The sequence below is a fragment of the Physella acuta genome, unplaced genomic scaffold (genome assembly GCF_028476545.2).
Source record: "Physella acuta isolate Inbredline_101_S28 unplaced genomic scaffold, ASM2847654v3 ptg000975l, whole genome shotgun sequence".
NCBI lineage: Eukaryota > Metazoa > Mollusca > Gastropoda > Physidae > Physella > Physella acuta.
The window spans coordinates 307,768-329,369 of NW_026732492.1; the positions used below are offsets into that span (position 1 = coordinate 307,768).

Here is a 21,602-nt window from a genome sequence, read left to right on the forward strand (position 1 = left end):
GTTGATTTAAATATATAGCTTCTGCTTTAAATAACGTCGCTCTCCTTCACACGGAGGTAGAAACAGCAGGCGTGTTACTGTGATGGACTAATGACTGAACCCCACCCCCACACCTTCAACACACACACATGTTTATATATACACATTCACGCACATTACATATATACATTGTATATCTTAATGGACAAAACTCGGGCGTTTCTTGAAGATCACTGCAACACATACTCGCAAATCTTTTGATATCTTTACTATAGACTGAGTAAGGAGGGGGTATTTTCTAAACTGAATATTAGTGTATACAGTTAGTGCACTCAATATTTCAGAACAAAATAAAAAGCCCCAAAATACATCATGACAAGACGCTTTGACCTGTAGAGCTTCACAAAAAAGAAAAAAAAAAGAAGACGTGGCTCCACTCAACAAGAACCCGGCCGAAAGTTCTTCAAACTATTTCGACTCCACTTTTCGGGCGACAGACAAACAAAAAAGTGTGTATAAATTTCCCAGCTAGAAGCCCCAGGGGTGGGGGAGTATCGACCCCAGGCCCCGCGAGCCCCTCTAGTAGTGTCTAGCTACTCAACTGACGGCCATGTTTGCTCGCGATGATACTGGTCTCGTCTCCGCCAAATAAATGTTCCCCGCCTCCCACCTTGCCAGATCAATTTTTCAGCTTTAGGTAATAACTTTTAATCTCATCTCTCAAGTCTAGCCCGCCCGACTTGACCTCGTCAGGGAACGCTTGTGTTACGTTGGATGGTATTGATGGTACCACCGAGGTTGTATCCGTTAACTTATCTTAAAGTAGTCATTTTAAGTGAAATTGGGTCCGATTGTGGTGGAGAATTAATTATACCATGTCAAAATGTTGGCCTTTTTGGTTCAACCCTCGCTATTTTCAAGCGACGTCAGGGAAAGGGGTCGTTCGGGGCACACGCAATGAATGGTGGAGACTTCCGGTAAAATTCCGCTTTTAAACTTGAGAGTAAATGTCTAGCGTTTGTTGGTTGATATCAATACCCAATGTCTAGCGTTTGTTGGTTGATATCAATACCCAATGTCTAGCGTTTGTTGGTTGATATCAATACCCAATGTCTAGCGTTTGTTGGTTGATATCAATCTCCAATGTCTAGCGTTTGTTGGTTGATATCAATCTCCAATGTCTAGCGTTTGTTGGTTGATATCAATCCCCAATGTCTAGGGTTTGTTGGTTGATATCAATCCCCAATGTCTAGGGTTTGTTGGTTGATATCAATCCCCAATGTAACGTCCATCTCCTAGAATAAACAGAGCTTGCTGACAAGGGGGTTATGACCTGGAGGGGTAGTACACAGTCTAGGGATAGTGTCCTATATGGTCAAACATCGTCACATGATGTGGTAAAACGTCAAACATTATGAGATGATGTTCTAGTAGATCACATAGTAAGATGGTGTGCTAAAATATCGAAGGTGGTGGCAGCAGAGAGAGAGGACATGGCAGAAAACATGCTGATGTTGGGATAATGTTACAAGATGTTGGGATAATGTCACAAGATGTGAGATGATGTCTAAACATGACAGAAGATGTCATAGACGGGTCATATATCACGCTGCAGGTGATATAAACGTACTCATGTGTGTCACTGTAAGCAGACACACATGTAACAATTACACCATCTGATGTAACTGATACACCATCAGATGTAAAGGATACACCATCTGATGTAACAGATACACCATCAGATGTAACTGATACACCATCAGATGTAACGGATACACCATCAGATGTAAGGATACACCATCAGATGTAAGGATACACCATCAGATGTAACAGTTGATGCAATCTGTTTGGGTGGGGTCGGGGTGGACGGGGTTAACAAACGCCCAGACATTGTACGTTACCACCACGACCAGGGGAGGACAACCCATGCAACCACACACAGCAGTAACGGCATCTGGTCGTAATGTGAATGTATTATTCCGCATCACAGTTTCACCGCACAAAAAATAAATGAAATGATGAATATTAATAGCCGGAGACAGATTTTTGTGTGTGTGATAATGTTTCATTTCCCCATAGCAACTTTATCAATATGCACGACGCTATATTAATTTGAAGTCAGGGAATATCATGGTATGATGGGGACATGACTGAAGAATGGCAACTCTTGGTACCATTAAAGTAACGTTAGGGTTAAACGATGTTAAAACCTAATCCTTTGACAGCTTCTATTACGAACAGGTGAATTCACAGTCTATAATCTAATGGATATCTGAGTCTGGGTTAAGATTAAAGTATTTTTTTTTAAATTAATTTCTCCGACTCTTTAATCTGATTTAACTTTTCAAATGTCAGGCAAAAAAACGACTATCTTTTCCCCGGCTCGTAACGTCGATTGAAGGAATATCCAACTCTGTAATCATATGTAACTGTACAGCTAATAATAGAACATCTAATAATAGTACATCTAAGCGATGGTTGTTTCCGCTGTCCGGTGATTATATTCGCTAATTAGCCAACCGCAGTGACCAATCTAATTAGCAGTAACACAGCCGTGTTTTGTGCCGGCATTGTCTCGCTGGTCGTAGCCTGGTGATCAGTCAATGACGTCTGATTAGGGCCAGGGGGCCCAGGGGACCTGAACGGTGGCTTGACTTGCTCAGCTTGTGGTCTAGTACTAGAAAACTGTGGTCTAGTGCTAAAGAACTCTGTGGCTAGTACTGGAGAACTTAAGGCTGTGGTCTAGTACTGGAGAACTTAAGGCTGTGGTCTAGTACTAGAGAACTTAAGACTGTGGTCTAGTACTAGAGAACTTAAGGTTGTGGTCTAGTACTGGAGAACACTGTGGTCTAGTACTAGAGAACTTAAGGCTGTGGTCTAGTACTAGAGAACTTAAGGCTGTGGTCTAGTACTGGAGAACACTGTGGTCTAGTACTAGAGAACTTAAGGCTGTGGTCTAGTACTGGAGAACTTAAGGCTGTGGTCTAGTACTGGAGAACTTAAGGCTGTGGTCTAGTACTAGAGAACTTAAGGCTGTGGTCTAGTACTAGAGAACTTAAGGCTGTGGTCTAGTACTAGAGAACTTAAGGCTGTGGTCTAGTACTGGAGAACACTGTGGTCTAGTACTAGAGAACTTAAGGCTGTGGTCTAGTACTGGAGAACTTAAGGCTGTGGTCTAGTACTGGAGAACTTAAGGCTGTGGTCTAGTACTAGAGAACTTAAGGCTGTGGTCTAGTACTAGAGAACTTAAGGTTGTGGTCTAGTACTGGAGAACTCTGTGGTCTAGTACTGGAGAACTTAAGGTTGTGGTCTAGTACTAGAGAACTTAAGGCTGTGGTCTAGTACTGGAGAACTTAAGGCTGTGGTCTAGTACTAGAGAACTTAAGGTTGTGGTCTAGTACTGGAGAACACTGTGGTCTAGTACTAGAGAACTTAAGGTTGTGGTCTAGTACTGGAGAACTTAAGGCTGTGGTCTAGTACTAGAGAACTTAAGGCTGTGGTCTAGTACTAGAGAACTTAAGGCTGTGGTCTAGTACTAGAGAACTTAAGGTTGTGGTCTAGTACTGGAGAACTCTGTGGTCTAGTACTAGAGAACTTAAGGCTGTGGTCTAGTACTGGAGAACACTGTGGTCTAGTACTAGAGAACTTAAGGCTGTGGTCTAGTACTCGAGAACTTAAGGCTGTGGTCTAGTACTGGAGAACTTAAGGAAGTCGTGTTTCAATATAGCTGTTACTTAATGGAGGCAAATTTTACAGAGCTAAAGGACTTTAACGTAACTGTTACCAAATGACTGGTAGAGTTGTACCCACACTACTCAGTGTTGTTATTATTTAACGCTACTAACACAGTAACCACAAAGTAGTTGGAATATCACTGTAGAAGTCACGTGATTCGGTGGGCTAGAGATCTGGCGCTTTGATAAAGGTACAGAGTTATGTAACACTGTCTTCACAGAGCATTGTACAGTACATTGTGCAGTACATTAAACTGAACATTTTATAGAACATTGTACAGTACATTGTATAGAACATTGCGATTACAGAAAAATGACAGAACATTGCACAGAGCATTGTAAAGAACACGGCATAAAACTTTGTACAAACGTTTTACAGAACACTAGGTTTAGAGAACATTGTACAGAACACAAAGTTTAGAGAACATTGTACAGAACACAAAGTTTAGAGAACATTGTACAAAACACAAAGTTTAGAGAACATTGTACAGAACACAAAGTTTAGAGAACATTGTACAGAACACAAAGTTTAGAGAACATTGTACAGAACACTAAGTTTAGAGAACATTGTACGGAACACAAAGTTTAAAGAACATTTTACAGAACACAAAGTTTAGAGAACATTGTACAGAACACCACCACAGGCTAGACAAACTCTAGAGAATGTCCTATCCCATTTGAAGCTGTGTCCTGTGTGTCTATAGAAGTCGCCATCAGCGTAACTTGATTCTTAGATCCAGCAATACAATTACAGGCAGGGGGGGGGGGGGGGCGCAAGATGGGGTGGGGTAAATGGGTGGGGTATGGGCTATCGGAAGTTGGATGAAAAAACAAGTATCAGATAATCAAATAAAGCATATGGAAAGTATTGACGTATTGGGATTTTGGGAGAAATATATTTTTATTATAAACCCGCATGTACACACACTTTCCTTAACACACACTTTCACACTCACACACACACACATACATATATATATATATATATATATATATATATATATATATATATATATATATATATATATATATATATATATATATATATATATATATATATATATATATGGAGTGATCTCAAATACGGAGGTCAAGGCGAATGAATGCGAGATATGGAAGCAGAAGCTGCCAGCTTGAAGCCAACACTATGCTTCAAGTCATCTCACAGCTTCACGAAGTTTTCCTCCTTGTGTTGTGTTCGACATAAATATTTATAGATGGGTTAAGTGCGTCTAATGACTCGCTGAATCAATCTCAACGTCTTGGTGTGTACTAGCTTCAGATCACAGCAAGAGCACTAACCAGGATTCCACACACTAGCACCCACACACACGCACACACAAATACACATCGAGTGCAAAAAGGGCAAGTTTATTAATTAATTTTACACATAATCAAGCTGCTCACTTTGTACAGACTCTAACCATTAACCCATTCGCAACCAATGTTCACGAACCGTTCGAGCATTTTCTTAGCGCATTTTAATAATAAATTCTTCACAAAGGTCACTCATTGTAGATTACCCCCCCCCCCCCCACCTCCCACAGCCTCAAGACTTCCTTATGCGAGTCCACTCAGAACACACCTACTCCAAAGAACCTCCCCTACTCAAAAAACCTCTCTGACTCCAAAGAACCTCCCTACTCCAAAGAACCTCCCTGCTCCAAAGAACCTCCCCTACTCCAAAGAACCTCCCCTACTCCGAAGAACGTCCCCTACTACAAAGAACATCCCTTCTCTAAAACGCCGGTAAATCTACACAACTAGTCTCGGGTGTTGTGAAGAAGCTCCCCTATATCTTAACATGACCCACCCAACCTCCCTAAAGCCTATTCCAATTTACCAACCCCAATATCCCTCCTCCCTCACCACACACAAACTAGACCCACACACACAAACACAAACTACACACACTACACACAGCCCAGCCCGACTCCCCGACACAGAAGAATGGATGGGCTAAAAACTCAATTCAATTTTCCACAAAGCTTTCTCTCGGGAATTAACTGAGCCAATTTTTACCATAATGTATCATTAACTTCACGCCGGGGTGGGTGCTAGGTGGGGCGGAGGGGTGGGGGTGGGAGTGGTCAGTGATGGGAGATTGTACACGTGTTGACCTACTTAAGACAGTGTACTCACTCGGTAGTTAGGTGTAACACAATGGATGTCCATTGCGTGCATTTCACGCTTAAGCTTGTGTAGGCAATGATATACATACAGACATATATGTATATATATACATATACAATTATATTTATATATATATATATATATATATATATATATATATATATATATATATATATATATATATATATATATATATATATATATATATATATATATATATATATATATATATATATATATATATATTATATATATATATATATATATATATATATATATATATATATATATATATTAGTTGTATGTGTGAAAGCATTTGCAACCAAAATTTCTTACAACTTCCATGGAAACAAAGTTAAACAAGGATTGAAAGCGAAAAATGCATGCGCCATTTTTTACCGGTTCAAGTGCGACAAAACGATCGCAATAAATATTTACACGTGAGTAATGTACGTGCAATTATATTTTTTTACCGCGAATAGCGCGTTCAATCCAATTTGACTCAATAATTATTATCTCACCGTGGATCATTAATTAATGCCGCTCGTTTGTAGCGCGCGGGCTCGCGTGATAAGAATGGTCACGTGACCGTGAGGAAGCGGGTCACAGTGACCGGGCCTATGAGGACAGTTTTTGTGTCCTATGATAAAACACCGTATCTGCGGCAAATTTGGTGGGATATTTTAGAGGGGGCAAACAGTGAAGAAAAAAATATTCTCATTTTAGCCCGAGGAAGAAACTGTTTTTTCTCATTTTGGAGATTTTCGGGCTGTTATTGAGATAACAGAGGAGTTTTTTTTTTAAAGAAATTAATCTACAAAGTGTTTTTTGTGTTGATAGCTGGGGAAATTTCTTACAGGACAGGGGTTAGATGATCTATGAGAGGTTTCGATTTTTTGGTCTGGGCTCATGGGAGATACTGTAGTGGTTGGGGGGGGGGGGCTCATGGGAGATACAGTAGTTGTTGGGGGAGGGGCTCATAGGAGATACAGTAGTGGTTGGTGGGGGGGGCTCATGGGAGATACTGTAGTGGTTGGAGGAGGGGGGGCTCATGGGGGATAGTTGTTGGAGGGGGGCTTCATGAAAGATAGAGCAGTTATTGGGGGTGGGGGCTTACAGGTGATACACTAGTTGTTGGGGGCGGGGGGATGGGGCTTATGGGTGATACACTAGTTGTTGGGGGTGGGGGGGGCTTATAGGTGATATAGTAGTTGTTGAGGGTGGGGGCTTATAGGTGATACACTAGTTGTTGGGGGTGGGGTGGGAGGCTAATAGGTGATACGGTAGTTGTTGGGGGAGGGGCTTCATGAAAGATAGAGCAGTTGTTGGGGGGTGTGGGCTTATAGGTGTCGTTTATTTGCATGGCGTCGAAAGGCATTGGGCCCAGTGCGTGTGGTCATACTTAGGTATCTGGACACACTCTGACAGAACACGGAAACACACTGACAGAACATGGACACACACTGACAGAACATGGACACACACTGACAGAACATGGACACACACTGACAGAACATGGACACACACTGACAGAACATGGACACACACTGACAGAACATGGACACACTCTGACACATGGACACACACTAAATGAAAGAAAGGCGTTGTTGAATAGACGGAATAGATAGTAGCTAGGCATTGATGCATGTTGCAAGTGGCCGTTTGTAGTTGTTTTTTGTAGATCAAGTACAAGTACCGTAGTAGCGCTGCACATATTTTTAGTTGTAAGTTTGAGTAGTTGTAAGTAAGTTTGAGTTGTTGTGAGTTTAGCTAGTTGTAAGTTTAGCTAGTTGTACCTTGTAGAAAACCACGAAACTGTGATCTACACATGTTTGTGCTGACGGATGCGGAAGTAACAAAAGATCAAGTATCCTCCAGAGACTTGCCCCAAGTCTTCAAAACATACGCCCCTTATTTTTAAGCACTCGCATCAAAAGAAATATCGATCATGTTATTCTGCGCATGCGCGCTAGTTTACACACGCGGATCGCTTCCCTTCGTGATGCAATTCTATGACGTCACTGAAGGGAAAAAAATTAAAATTCAACAATGTGATTTGACCAGTCTTAAAATTAAACCCTGAGAATGAGGGATGTGTGGGTGTGTGGGGGATATTTTAACACGGCGTTGTGTGGGGGTATCAACAGGGTATCCAGAAATCTCGGGGAGATAAAGGACCCGCCTATAGAAAGTTTGATGTTGCTATCTAGAAGTATGGTTTGACAAGGATAATCTATGAGCTAAAGCTGAGCTTAACAAAGATAATGTATGTGCGTGAGTTCAGTTTCACAGAGATAATCTTCAGCTAGTGCTCCGTTTTACAAAGATTATCTATGTGCTAGATTTCAGCTTCACTAAGATAATCTATGTGATAGAGTTCAGTTTCACAGAAATTATCTATGTGCTAGAGTTCAGTTTCACAAGGATAATACTGTGCTACAAATGAGCCTCACAAAGATAATCTTGAGCTAGAGTTCCGTTTTACAAAGATAATCTATGAGCTAAAATGAGTCTCGCAAAGATAATATGCCAGAGTTCAGCTTCACAAAGATAATCAGTGGGTTAGAGTTTAACCAAACAAAAACAATATAGGGTGGAGTTATGGTTAGACAACAATCAGTTGTTTACATGACAACCATTATCCAGCTGTTAAAACGGTAATTTGACACCGACAGTCGAAGTGTTGGGTCTTAATGTGGCCAACAGGTGTTGGGCCTTAAGAGTGTAAACTTTCATGTCGATCTACCACGATTTGAACACGATTTGAAAATTATACATAGCCTGGTATGAACTAGTTGTTATAGCTCTAAGATCTACAAGTTAAACCAAAAAAGATAAGTAGTTTAGTTTTGTACGTTCAATCTTGCAATGATAATCCTCATTAGGTTGTTAATCTCGAAACACCATTTCAATTGTCTGAGAACAATTTGCTAGTGAAACTAAAATTGCCTTGAAGCCTTCTCAAACCTAATGATATCCCCAGTAATAAACTGCCCAATAAAAGTGAAACTTTCAGTTCGTAATGCCCCATACACTGCCGATTAAAAAAGAAACGTTTGCTATGTTATGCCACATACACTGCCCATTAAAAAAGAAATTTACGCTATGTTATGTCCCATACACTGCCCATTAAAAAAGAAACTTACGCTATGTTATGCCCCATACACTGCCGATTAAAAGCGAAACTTACGCTATGTTATGTCAAATACACTGCCCATTAAAAAAGAAACGTTTGCTATGTTATGCCACATACACTGCCCATTAAAAAAGAAACTTACGCTATGTTATGTCCCATACACTGCCCATTAAAAAAGAAACTTACGCTATGTTATGCCCCATACACTCCCCATTAAACGGGAAACTTACGCTATGTTATGCCCCATACACTCCCCATTAAACGGGAAACTTACGCTATGTTATGCCCCATACACTGCCCATTAAAAAAGAAACTTGATGCAGAATGTGCCCGTCAACAGTTTCCTGAAGCCCCCTAAAGCTCACCAGATCAATATGGAGGGAGGGGGTAATGGAATATGTTTGTGTCGAGTGGACTGTTTTTTCGGAGTTTTACGGTTTTTTGTATCTGTAGCCTATAGCTTTTTTTTGGTGTGATGTGCGGGGGGAGGGGGGGGTACATTTTTTTTAAAGGTACACACTTTTTATGTGGGTATCTAGGGAGAGTAAAATGTGAGAAGAAAACAGTTGTGTGAATGTGTGAGCGCGATGTGAAATGTGAGATGTGTGTTAATGTGTGGATGTGTGAATGAGTCGTGTGTGTCAATGAGTGATATGTGTGAATGGGTCGTGAGTTAATGAGTGAATAGGTCGTGAGTTAATGAGTGAGGTGTGTGAATGAGTCGTGAGTTAATGAGTGATATGTGTGAATGGGTATACGAGAGTAAGATTTCTACCAAATCGCCAGTGATGTGTGATTGTTCTCCTTAGACTTACATGGTAGTCATGTAACGACTATGAAAAGTAAATATTGTGTAGCGAGATTATGCGACGTGTGTATGTGTGTTTGTTACATCGTTTCTTGTATTACATAATCATGGTTATGTCCCTTGACACTTGCACACATAACTTTTCACGGAATCAATAATTTTTAAAATAACAATTGTAATACATATAGAGAACCAGCGGCAATATTTTATATGTGAAGAAACAGGAAGTGGTCGATGTATTGTCATCTTTTACAGTGCGAAACAGCAGATACTGGTAAAGTTTGAGTAGAGAGTTAGAGAGAAGGTAGGGGCTACTGGTAAAGTTTGGGTAGAGAGTTAGAGAGAAGGTAGGAGATACTGGTAAAGTTTGAGTAGAGAGTTAGAGAGAAGGTAGGATTGGCACATACAGTTTTGTAAGTATAGCTGAACTATTGCTAGAGTGTTCACTAGACAGCATATATGGGGACACCATTACAAGCAAGACTTTGGTGCCAGAATTTTTAAAATAACAAAACGTTTTTAATATATTCAAATGTAATTTTACAATAGCACCATCAACGTGTCATAGTCAAATGGTTTGTAAATTGGAACTAGTTTGTGTTAAAATATTTTTCATTTAAAAAAAAAATCGATTAAAGGGAAGTAATTTGGAGGAAAGGTGTGACAAAAAGGGAGACGACAACAACACAGAAAGAACTACTAGAGAAACAGAATTAGAAATATATAGACGGCTAAAGGGAAACAACGATAATGGGAGAAACATTACAGTAAAGAGAGGCAACTATAGAGAGAAAAAAACATGCTAAAGGGAGACAATTTTCGTAAAAAATAAAAAAAACCATGGTTAAGGGAGACAAATTTAGTAAAGAGAAAAAAATAACTAAGTAATAAGAACTATACTAAAGATAGAAACCCGTGATAAAGGGAGATAAAAAATGATGAAGCGAGAAATCAATGGTAGAGGGAGACAATCATGAAATAACTCACAAGAAAATCTACGCTTTAGTCTTACCCCCAGCCGAACATCAGCGCCACGATCGATGACATACTCGATCACAGGCTGTATCGATGACGTCACGTGGTAATCCGGGTATGCACGCCTCGACTGGTGGTACCGGAAGTTACTGTTAGATCGGGTGGTTGGTGGCCGAGTGGCGAGGCACCTTCACCAGAGGCATCGTTGTCGTGGAACACAGAACACACCACAGCCATATGAAAGTCGCGGGTTCGCGGCCATCGCACACTTTTATGAGTCTACATGTTACCATCAACTTGCCCGGCAGAAAATGTTAACATCAACTCACTAGCACAAAGTGTTAACATCAACTCACCAGCACGAAATGTTAACATCAACTCGTCCGGCACAAAATGTTAACATCAACTCAGTAGCACAAAATGTTAACATCAACTCACTAGCACAAAGTGTTAACATCAACTCACCAGCACGAAATGTTAAATTAAAGAATTCTGTTATTTTAACACTCACAGCCACACTCGTTTTCCCAGTGAATTCGTGTATTTTATCCCACACGATTTGCTAACTTTGAAAGTTTGTTTCAGGTTTTAAACACAGCACATAAAAATGTTTCTGTGGCAATTGAACAAAACAATGCAACGAATCAAATTTCTAAACGCAGGTGTTGTTAATTACGGCGCCATCTTGATTCACAGTTTTTGCCGATTAAAGCTTTGATGATTTAGATTTATGAACGCGTGGATGAGCCTACAGGTAAGATGATTTTTACCTGTTACACATTACACGAAAGGTAAATTGTTTCTTAGCTGTAACACGCACAAAATTACACGCATGTTATGGAAGAAATTATCACTGCATGTTCCCAGGTTCTGTTAAATCAGGGGTCGCATTAATCAGGGGTCGCATGAATCAGGGGTCGCATCAATCAGGGGTCGCATTAATCAGGGGTCGCATCAATCAGGGGTCCTACTTAGATTTAGGTTTATTACAAAGTCTGTTAAAGGGGTTCCGGTATTGTTCGAGTCACACAATCTCATCACTTTATGACCTCACTCTGAGACCCCCCAACTTGCAATCCCCACCCAGTTTTAACATACCTAAAACACAAACTTGCTGTAACGTTAGAGCGAGAACCCATGCACGCAACTGAACTACCGAAAACTAATTACATTTGGACGTGGGATGTTCTCAGTGAGTGATTCCAAGCCACGGATCTGACTGCTGATTGTACTCACATTAGGGGAACATTTTGTTGATCTTGGGCAACACATTACACAGATCAAAGGCACTAGCGCTACACCATATAGATCAAAGGAACTAGTGCTACACCATATAGATCAAAGGAACTAGTGCTACACCATATAGATCAAAGGAACTAGTGCTACACCATATAGATCAAAGGAACTAGTGCTACACCATATAGATCAAAGGAACTAGTGCTACACCATATAGATCAAAGGAACTAGTGCTACACCATATAGATCAAAGGAACTAGTGCTACACCATATAGATCAGAGGAACTAGTGCTACACCATATAGAGACATGAGTGCTACACCATATAGATCAGAGACATAAGTGCTACACCGCAGATGCACTGGTTATGTCCACCACAGAGACTAAAATCATAATCTGTGTACAAAAACTCGTGTACAACACATTCCTCACATTGTTATAAATGAAAGAAGAAAAGTCATTCTTCAATCGACAGGTAAGGACAACTGTGAAACTGATAGTTAGAAATAACACTGTGGGACCCCTTCACTGTGGGATCCCTTCACCGTGGGATCTCTTCACTGCGGGACCCCTTTACTGTGGGACCGCTACTCTTACACAGGGTTCCCACAGCAGGGACCCCACAGCAGGGACCCCACAGCAGGGACCCCACAGCAGGGACCCCACAGCAGGGACCCCACAGCAGGGACCCCACAGCAGGGACCCCATTCCCCGTGGAAATCACTCGGCAGGTTAGATCACTGAGGGAAAACCTATTACACGAGGTTCAATCGGAGATCGAACCAAAGTCAATAAACCACACGGTGCGGTGAACGGTCTTTTAAACAACTGTACGTTGATCAAACGACGGAGGCATGACTCACGTTAGGGAACGTGAAGGCTGCTCTGTATAGTGCTGACCACATTACCCCTTCATGTGTTGAGATCAAATAAACAGGTGAACTCTACTTGACCTGCACCATGGACCGTCAGGTTCGATAGGGAGCTTTACGTTGTCGTGCTGATAAAACTCATGACTCCAGAATTGGACAGCTACAACTGTGGTTTAAATCCCGTTATTGTGGGTTGACTATCAACATGATGGGATATCAAGACAATTAACATCATATTGTATCACCTTACTGTACCATCCACACGTTCAACCTCCAAGACGTAGTAACAATATCAACATTGATGTACCATTATACCATCGACGGGTTGTATAATCAATTGTTTAAACCATCAATAGGATGTACAATAAAGATGTTATACTGCTGTATCATCAACCTCTTGTACCATTGTACCATCAAGATGTTGAACTACTGTACCATCAACAGGTTGAACCATCAACTGTTTATACCACCAAGACGTAGTAACATTATCAACATGTAGTACCATTGTACCATCAAAATGTTATGTCATTGTAACATTAACACGCAGCGTAATCAACACTTTGTGTACTACACAGCAGAATATTACCATGTGTACTATCCAACAGTCTGTGAACTATCTTTCCAAAAGTCTGTGTACTATCTATCCAACAGTCTGTGTACTATCTATCCAACAGTCTGTGTACTATCTATCCAACAGTCTGTGTGTACTATCCAACAGTCTGTGTACTATCCAACAGTCTGTGTACAATCCAACAGTCTGTGTGTACTATCCAACAGTCTGTGTACTATCCATCAGTGTTAAGTCCACGTAAAATTTTTCCCTGCGCCATCTTGTAACTGGTTGCAACAAGTCTTTCCCCGGGGTATCTCCTACTCTTTCCAATCCTGCCCCCTCCTCCTCACTTCCAAATTCCCCCTCCCCCCCCACCCACCCACACACCCACACATTCCCCGGAAGCAAAAATGTCCAGCTGATCCCTAACAGTACAACAACACACTGATTAACGACAGCAAAGATTTGAAAATGTCAGGGGCTATCAATAAAAACTGAAATAAAATAAAGATTTCAACAATAAAACAAAATGACATTTCATAACATGTATTTCGTCACACAGCAAACTTCCTCTTTGATCAGTGTGAGGGCGGGGGGTAGGGTTCCAGGCTGGGGTGGGGTGGACAGTGGTTTGACGGTAAACAATAGTTTACTTCTTGTAAAGCGTGGGCATCTAGACGTAACCTGACACGTAGCAGGGGTCGGGATGGTGGTCGTGGGGTCGGATGACTATAGGATGAGGGGGTGGGTCTAGAAAATAAAAACAGTGAAACTAGAGATGGAAAGAAAATATTTCATCTTGACCTTCACCTCAGTACCTGAATTCCAAGTTTGGGTGATCGATCTCATTATAGCTGTAATGCTCTACGATACAACTGTGTACAATTTAGATTGACAAAGATATTTGAAACATCAACATCATCAGCGGTACCTGTGTATAACCTCAATCAGCGGGTAGAGACCGAGTGCGTGTTATTCAAGCTATGAATCTGGCTCGGTCGACATGTTCTGTCGTTGTCATCTTACTGCACACCCCAGACGTTTAGCCAAACTTGCCGGGAGGGTGTGGTTGTAGGCCAAACTTGCCGGCTTGCCGAGAAGTGTTTCCCAAACTTGCCGGATTGCCGCAAAGTGTTACCCAAACTTACCGGCTTGCAGTGAGGTGTTACCCCAACTTGCCGGCTTGCCGTGAAGTGTTACCCAAACTTGCCGGATTGCCGTAAAGTGTTACCCAAACTTGCCGGCTTGCTGTGAAGTGTTACCCAAACTTGCCGGCTTGCAGTGAGGTGTTACCCCAACTTGCCGGCTTGCCGTGAAGTGTTACCCAAACTTTCCGGCTTGCTGTCAAGTGTTACCCAAACTTGCCGGCTTGCAGTGAAGTGTTACCCAAACTTGCCGGCTTGCAGTGAAGTGTTACCCAAACTTACCGGCTTGCAGTGAGGTGTTACCCCAACTTGCCGGCTTGCCGTGAAGTGTTACCCAAACTTGCCGGATTGCCGTAAAGTGTTACCCAAACTTGCCGGCTTGCTGTGAAGTGTTACCCAAACTTGCCGGCTTGCAGTGAGGTGTTACCCCAACTTGCCGGCTTGCCGTGAAGTGTTACCCAAACTTTCCGGCTTGCTGTCAAGTGTTACCCAAACTTTCCGGCTTGCAGTGAAGTGTTACCCAAACTTGCCGGCTTGCAGTGAAGTGTTACCCAAACTTGCCGGCTTGCCGTGAGGTGTTACCCAAACTTGCCGGCTTGCCGTAGGGGGGTTACCCAAACTTGCCGGCTTGCCGTGGGGTGTTACCCAAACTTGCCGGCTTGCCGTGAGGTGTTACCCAAACTTGCCGGCTAGCCGTGAGGTGTTACCCAAACTTGCCGGCTTGCCGTGAGGTGTTACCCAAACTTGCCGGCTTGCTGTGAAGTGTTACCCAAACTTGCCGGCTTGCCGTGAGGTGTTACCCAAACTTGCAGGCTTGCCGTGAGGTGTTACCCAAAACTTGCCGGCTTGCCGTGAGGTGTTACCCAAACTTGCCGGCTTGCCGTGAGGTGTTACCAAAACTTACAGCCCGGGTGTGAGGTGTGAGCCCATCCTAGCAAGCCGCCTCTCACTACTTAGATTTATCTCCCAACCCCCCCCCCCTCCACAATTATTGACAAAAACTCGCTGGCTACGAAGTTCCGTTGAAAGAAAATCTCCGTGATTTTAAGCTCCTGAAATATGCATGACCTGTGGATCTTAAAGCTCTGAAATATGCATGCTCAGCTGAGCTTAAACGGGAGCGACAACGGGACTAAACAGAGTATCCCCACTCTATGTGACCAATTCTTTCACAGATTTTCGGCGACAATAATTCAAGTTCCAATCCTAGCCACATATAACACTATGTATAGTTCTGACTAGTTTTTAAAGAACACAAAGGCATAGAAGAAAAAGATATGGAGTACTTGTGAGGACGGGGGAGGGAGGGGAGGGAGGCGGTTAGTCGCCGGCTTCAAGAGGATAATGTTCCAGTCTTTGGCGGACGGGGGCGATTTGGAGTAGGACTTGCATGGGATAATAGAGCCTGGTCGTCTATTGATGTTCTTGTCCGTTTGTCTTTGTGTCGTGGGGTATTTGTAATCTGGGGGTTTTAGATATCAAGACACTGGAGTCTTAAAATCGCGTCACTGACAAGTGCATGACGCAAGATTAATGAGATGATATTGACGTTTTAAACAGAGTTCTGAAAGGGATTCTCGCAGTCAAAACACTGTGGCATTTGATGTGATCGTTGGTCTACTCTTTGATGAGAACATCTCATACAAGTTAGTCTTGATACTAGATGCATCATATCAGCGCCACTTTAAATGTGTACTTTTATAATGAGATGATCGATGTAGAGGGTACAGCAATGATGAGGAAGCTTAGGGGTGGGGTTATAACATGACAGAACATATCAGGACTGAATAAAATAGTACACAATATCCGGGAAACAAATATCGGAACACCGAATATCTTAAGAAGGAAATGTCTTAGCATGAAAGTAATAGCATATAAAGAAACATCGTAGGAAGAAATAGCATAAGAAGAAATATTTTAACAAAAACTAACTTATGAAACAATATCTTAAGACAAAAATATCTATTTCCCCTAATTGGTATATCCATTACATTTTACTATCATTAAACTGGAAAGTCCCTACTTCCTATTGTCTAACATTTCGAATGTCGCTACATCAACGAGTCCCTAGCCATTCACAGTCTCTAGATACAGCGGTACCAAGTGTTTGTTCTGTAGTTCTTGAGGCATCTGCGTGCTACAAAATGTCCTCTTCTTTAACTAACATATTCATCACATACGGGCAACATCATACAGTGATAAAATTATTCAACATTTAATTATACACGGACAGCACATCGACGTGTTGTTGCTTGATCCGATCCAGTAACGCAACATAAACATACTGGACAGAATTACAAAGCGCCAGATAAAAAACTGGACAGATTTACAAAACACTATATACACAAAACGTTCCACTACTGAACCAATTCGACTCCACTCGCAGCTATCCCAGTTAAAGCTACCCACCAGACCAATTCGCTATTTGATACCACTCAGCCGTAAAGGACGAAACAAAAATTAATTGGCTAATAATCTAATCCGTCCAGCGTTGATCTTTAAACCTGAAACCTAATCCCTTAACGCTAATTGAATATTTAATCTCCTTCAGCCTAGCGCGTCACTAAGCGGTTTAACTCGGGACTAATCTGATATTTAGCCAACACCTCAGTTATAAACTGTAAACATGATTATAATCTTGGAGCTAGGAACAGACGTATGAACTAATCAACACCTCAGTTATAAACTATAAACATGATTACAATCTTCGAACTAGGAACAGACGTATGACCTGTGAACTAGCTAACACCTCACTTATAAACTATAAACATGATTATAATCTTGGAGCTAGGAACAGACGTATGACCTATGAACTATAAACACGGTTATATTAAAATGTATGAATTATAAGCAAAATATAATCTGGGAACTATAACTGAATCAAGTGATCATCTTGGTACAGTAAACAAGGTTATATTACTAGTACTGTAAGTAAGTTCATTATTTGAACTCCATTGACAAGTATAAAGACGCTACATCAACAGAAATTATACCACAAGTAGAGACACAATACCATCAAACACACAAAACCCACAAACATACAAGTCCAACAAACATACCAACAAGCACAATAACAACAAACACAATACCAACAAAGATACAAACACAATACCAAAGACAAAAGCACAATACTAAAAAACACAATACCATCTAAGACACAAGGCCCACAAACATACAAGACCAACACACATACCAACAAACATAATACCAACAAACATACAAACACAATACCAACAAAGACACAAGGCCCACAAACATACAATACCAACAAACACAATACCAACAAACACAATACCAACACAGATACAAAAACAAGATACGGACCTCCACCATCGTATTGGTGACCAACGAAGACAGACAAATGTAGACAGATTTCCGAGAGAAGACATTAGACAGACAGATAAAACAGGATAATCAGCTTGACATCTACACTGGGGCATAGCTCCAGACAGGAGGATGAACTTATGATATTAGCTCCAGAATAGCAGAGAGGCTGCCGTCACATTTAATTAGGCTAACGACGTCATTGCAAGTATCTAACGACCTCGTGTTTCTACGTCATTGGTCACGTTACAGTCAAAATTCATATTGATTGGTTGATTTCTACCAGGAAAACAAGGATACATATATATATATATATATATATATATATATATATATATATATATATATAATAGATAACTAGTTGATTGCTTAACTGCCATGTTTAGAATCGCAATCATGTGATTATGCTGACACAAACAATAGTGTACGGAGGATATTTTCAAAATCAGCAGGTAATTAAAAAGCCTTATACCAGTGATTCTCCATCTCCATAACGACATGGTACCACAGCTGATTAAGGGGAGGGTGTGTATAATATGGGACCCGCCATGATAAGGGACCCTCCAAGATATGGGACCCTCCAAGATATGGGACCCACCATGATATGGGGCCCTCCATGATATGGGAACCTCCATGATATGGGAACCTCCATGAAAGAAATCTAATGCTGGTTCTAGCGGAGTCTACATCCTATTTGGACAGATCGTTAACCAACGGCGCCCTTCTGTGTATCAATACATCTTAGACGTGGGTAGGTTTTTTTTTATTTCTATTGATTCATGTAAGTGCTATCGTATGTTGAATCAATATGTTTGTTTATTTCTATTATTTTTATCGGGGTAAAATTGTGTTACTGTGTAGTCGAGTTTGTCATGAACGATTGTTAAGTAATCCTTGTGCTGAAAATATTTATATTGAGTAAGCTCAGTGTCATTCTGTGTGAACTATAGTGTTGTCTGACGTAATGTCTAAGCTCTAAAACTGTGTGCTATAGTGCTGTCTACTGTCTGAGCTTCAATACTCTCTAAAGCTCCCCTACTGTCTGAGCACTATTGCTGTCTGACTTAACTTCCCAATTATCTAAGCTCTATTTGTGTCTCCGCATTATGTTGTAAATGAAATAAGCCTTTTTACATGTATATGGTTGAAACTAATACAAACATATGCAAAATACATACAACATACATGGCATAATATAATCTTACAACAGGAATATTCAACACATAACATAAGAATAGAACATAGACATTAAACTTAAACACACAACAGTAAACAGTCGAAGGTATTTACAAATCAAATACCCTCGCTAGCAAACTGTCACTAAAGGTTATTACTTTTATTTTCAGCACTATTTAATAGCTAAACGACCACCCATAAACCAGCCCTTTTGCATGTGCAATGATAAAAAAAAATTCTCCATTTTCCTCTTTCCTTGGGGGCAAAACGTTATTGGGTATAGAGGGGCTCTCGTCTAGAAAACCTACTTTGTGCAGATCAATGCTGAGCTTAATCCCAAGACAGACACTGGTTGGGCCATTTCACAGATCTGTGGCCCCACAGAAAGGAACCCGCGCTGGGGTGGGGGGGGGGGGGAGGGGCAGCACGTCCGAGAGATGGAGAAATGATCCACGTATTTATTATTTATTGGGTTTGGTTTTTCAGACGGAAAAAAAACACACAAGATTTTTATGAAGATGATTTACGACAAACACACAGGCTGAGGAAATAAGACGGAGACTCGCCAATAATTTAGGAGAAAAATGCTAGACTATCTAGTAGACATCCCATTTATATTGTTAGGTCAGCTAAACTGTTTTTGTATTAAGTGTGTCAGTCCGACTTTAGGTCAGCTTTTCTGCAACTAGATGTAGTATGAACATATGCTCATATGAGACGAGTTTGAAACCACAGAAAGTATTCGTGCATCAGGTCACATACACACACACATACACACACACATACACATAACTAAGACGTGTGTTTACATCAGGTCACACACACAAATACACACACACACATACAGCTAAGATAACCCCACTGTTTGTGGACCTAAATATATTTATTTACCAAAGTGGCGGCGGGGATTCAAAATGCAAGATTATTTTTCTTGGATAGAATGAGGATCGAATCTTAGCGACAGACTGAAATTCGGGCTTCACTAGATGGACAGAGAATCAGATTTTTTCAATAGACAGTATCTGGTAAATGCAACTCACTATAAGTTCATCGTCAGGTAAACGAATGGTCACATTTCTTAATAGACTGAGGTTTCGTTTACTTTTATAACAAACAAATCACTGAGACAAGTATATTGTTTACAACCAAATAAACAGAAAAGGGCCTTATCAGAATGTAGTTATATTTACCCCAACCAGTTTAAATGTTGAAATGTTCGCTATACATGGAGAATGTTCTCTGCTAGTTTCTAGCAGTGTAAAATCTGTGCTGTGCTCTGTAAAAATATTGAACACACCACCACTACCATGTTGTGTTCTGTGAAAGTATTGAACACAACACTACCCCAGCCCCAGTCTATTTCAGTCTACTCTACTAGTTACTCCAGATCTATTTAGCTTACAGCATATCACTCTCTTTTCTTCAACAGACAACAGAATTACTTGAAGCTATGGAGATAGAGACATGAGACCGGACAGAGACACACAAAAACATAAGTGGATTGTAGATCTACATGTATGCATGGAGTTTGGAGCTTTTCACGTTCTAATCCCATGGCTGGATTGTAGGGCTTCGGAATTTCCCGTTCAAAGACGCAAAATAGAATGTGCAGCTCCGCGCGAAGTCTTAAATTTCCGTTTCTAAAAACAGAGCAGGATCTTAAGGCCGAACATAGGGGCAAGGGAATTTCCGTTTCTACAAATCTAGACATAGCAATCAAAATTAGAAACAAAATCAACCGGGGGTAATCTCCCCTAAACTTTCTCGAATATTCTTATATAACACTACGGGGATGACAAATAGATGGCAAATTTTTAATCCATTTTTAATTACTTAAACTTTCAAAAAAAATAGAATCTCGTAGAAAAAAGAATTGCGCAGCAAGTGAACGGTAAGCAGTATGTGTTTAATAGTGCGGAATATTATTAGTATTTTATAAATTAATATGCCTTTTTTTTGAGAAATCGGAAATAGCGTAAATTACTACTTCCGGTAAACGGAAATGACTCAAAATTTGTAAGAAGGCAGAAAACAAGATCTTTTACTTATATTTGAAATTTCGTTTATCTATCTGAAACAGTACTCAAGTTATAGGCTTTTGAAAAACTAAAAGTAGAATAAGTTCCACTTCCAGTTATCGGAAATCGTGAAAAGTTTATACAGAACTACAAATTCGATATAATAATCTTATAAGAAATGTCATCAACCTAGCTGTAACGGTACTCACGTCATAGTGTTCACAGACACACATAAACACATGCATACACACATACAAATACACACACAGACACGCGGACAAAATTGCAAAACTTTGTTTTTCCGACTCAGGAACGATTAAAATACTTCCTCTATACTTCGTATACGAGGAAGTAAAAACTAAACTAAACTTTACAGTAACGTCAAGTGTAAAAGTTTTGTTTCTATCTCGCCTTTTTAATGCACATTTTTAAGTCAGTATATTTAGTTGAGTTTTAAATAACCAAATTAGAAGTGATCGTTGAACTCGGACAAACAGAGTAGATAATGAGCACC

General features: G+C 40.6%; 1 protein-coding gene across 1 annotated transcript in view; it reads right to left on the reverse strand.

The window, feature by feature from the left end:
* Window positions 1-11,082, reverse strand: part of LOC131954140 (putative N-acetylated-alpha-linked acidic dipeptidase) — a 55,981-nt gene extending 44,899 nt beyond the window's left edge. The window contains exon 1 of the mRNA XM_059317669.1: window positions 10,803-11,082. Coding sequence (XP_059173652.1) covers window positions 10,803-10,837 — 35 coding nt within the window. The 5' untranslated portion in view covers window positions 10,838-11,082. The remainder of the gene's footprint in view (window positions 1-10,802) is intronic.
* Window positions 11,083-21,602: the final 10,520 nt, after the last annotated feature.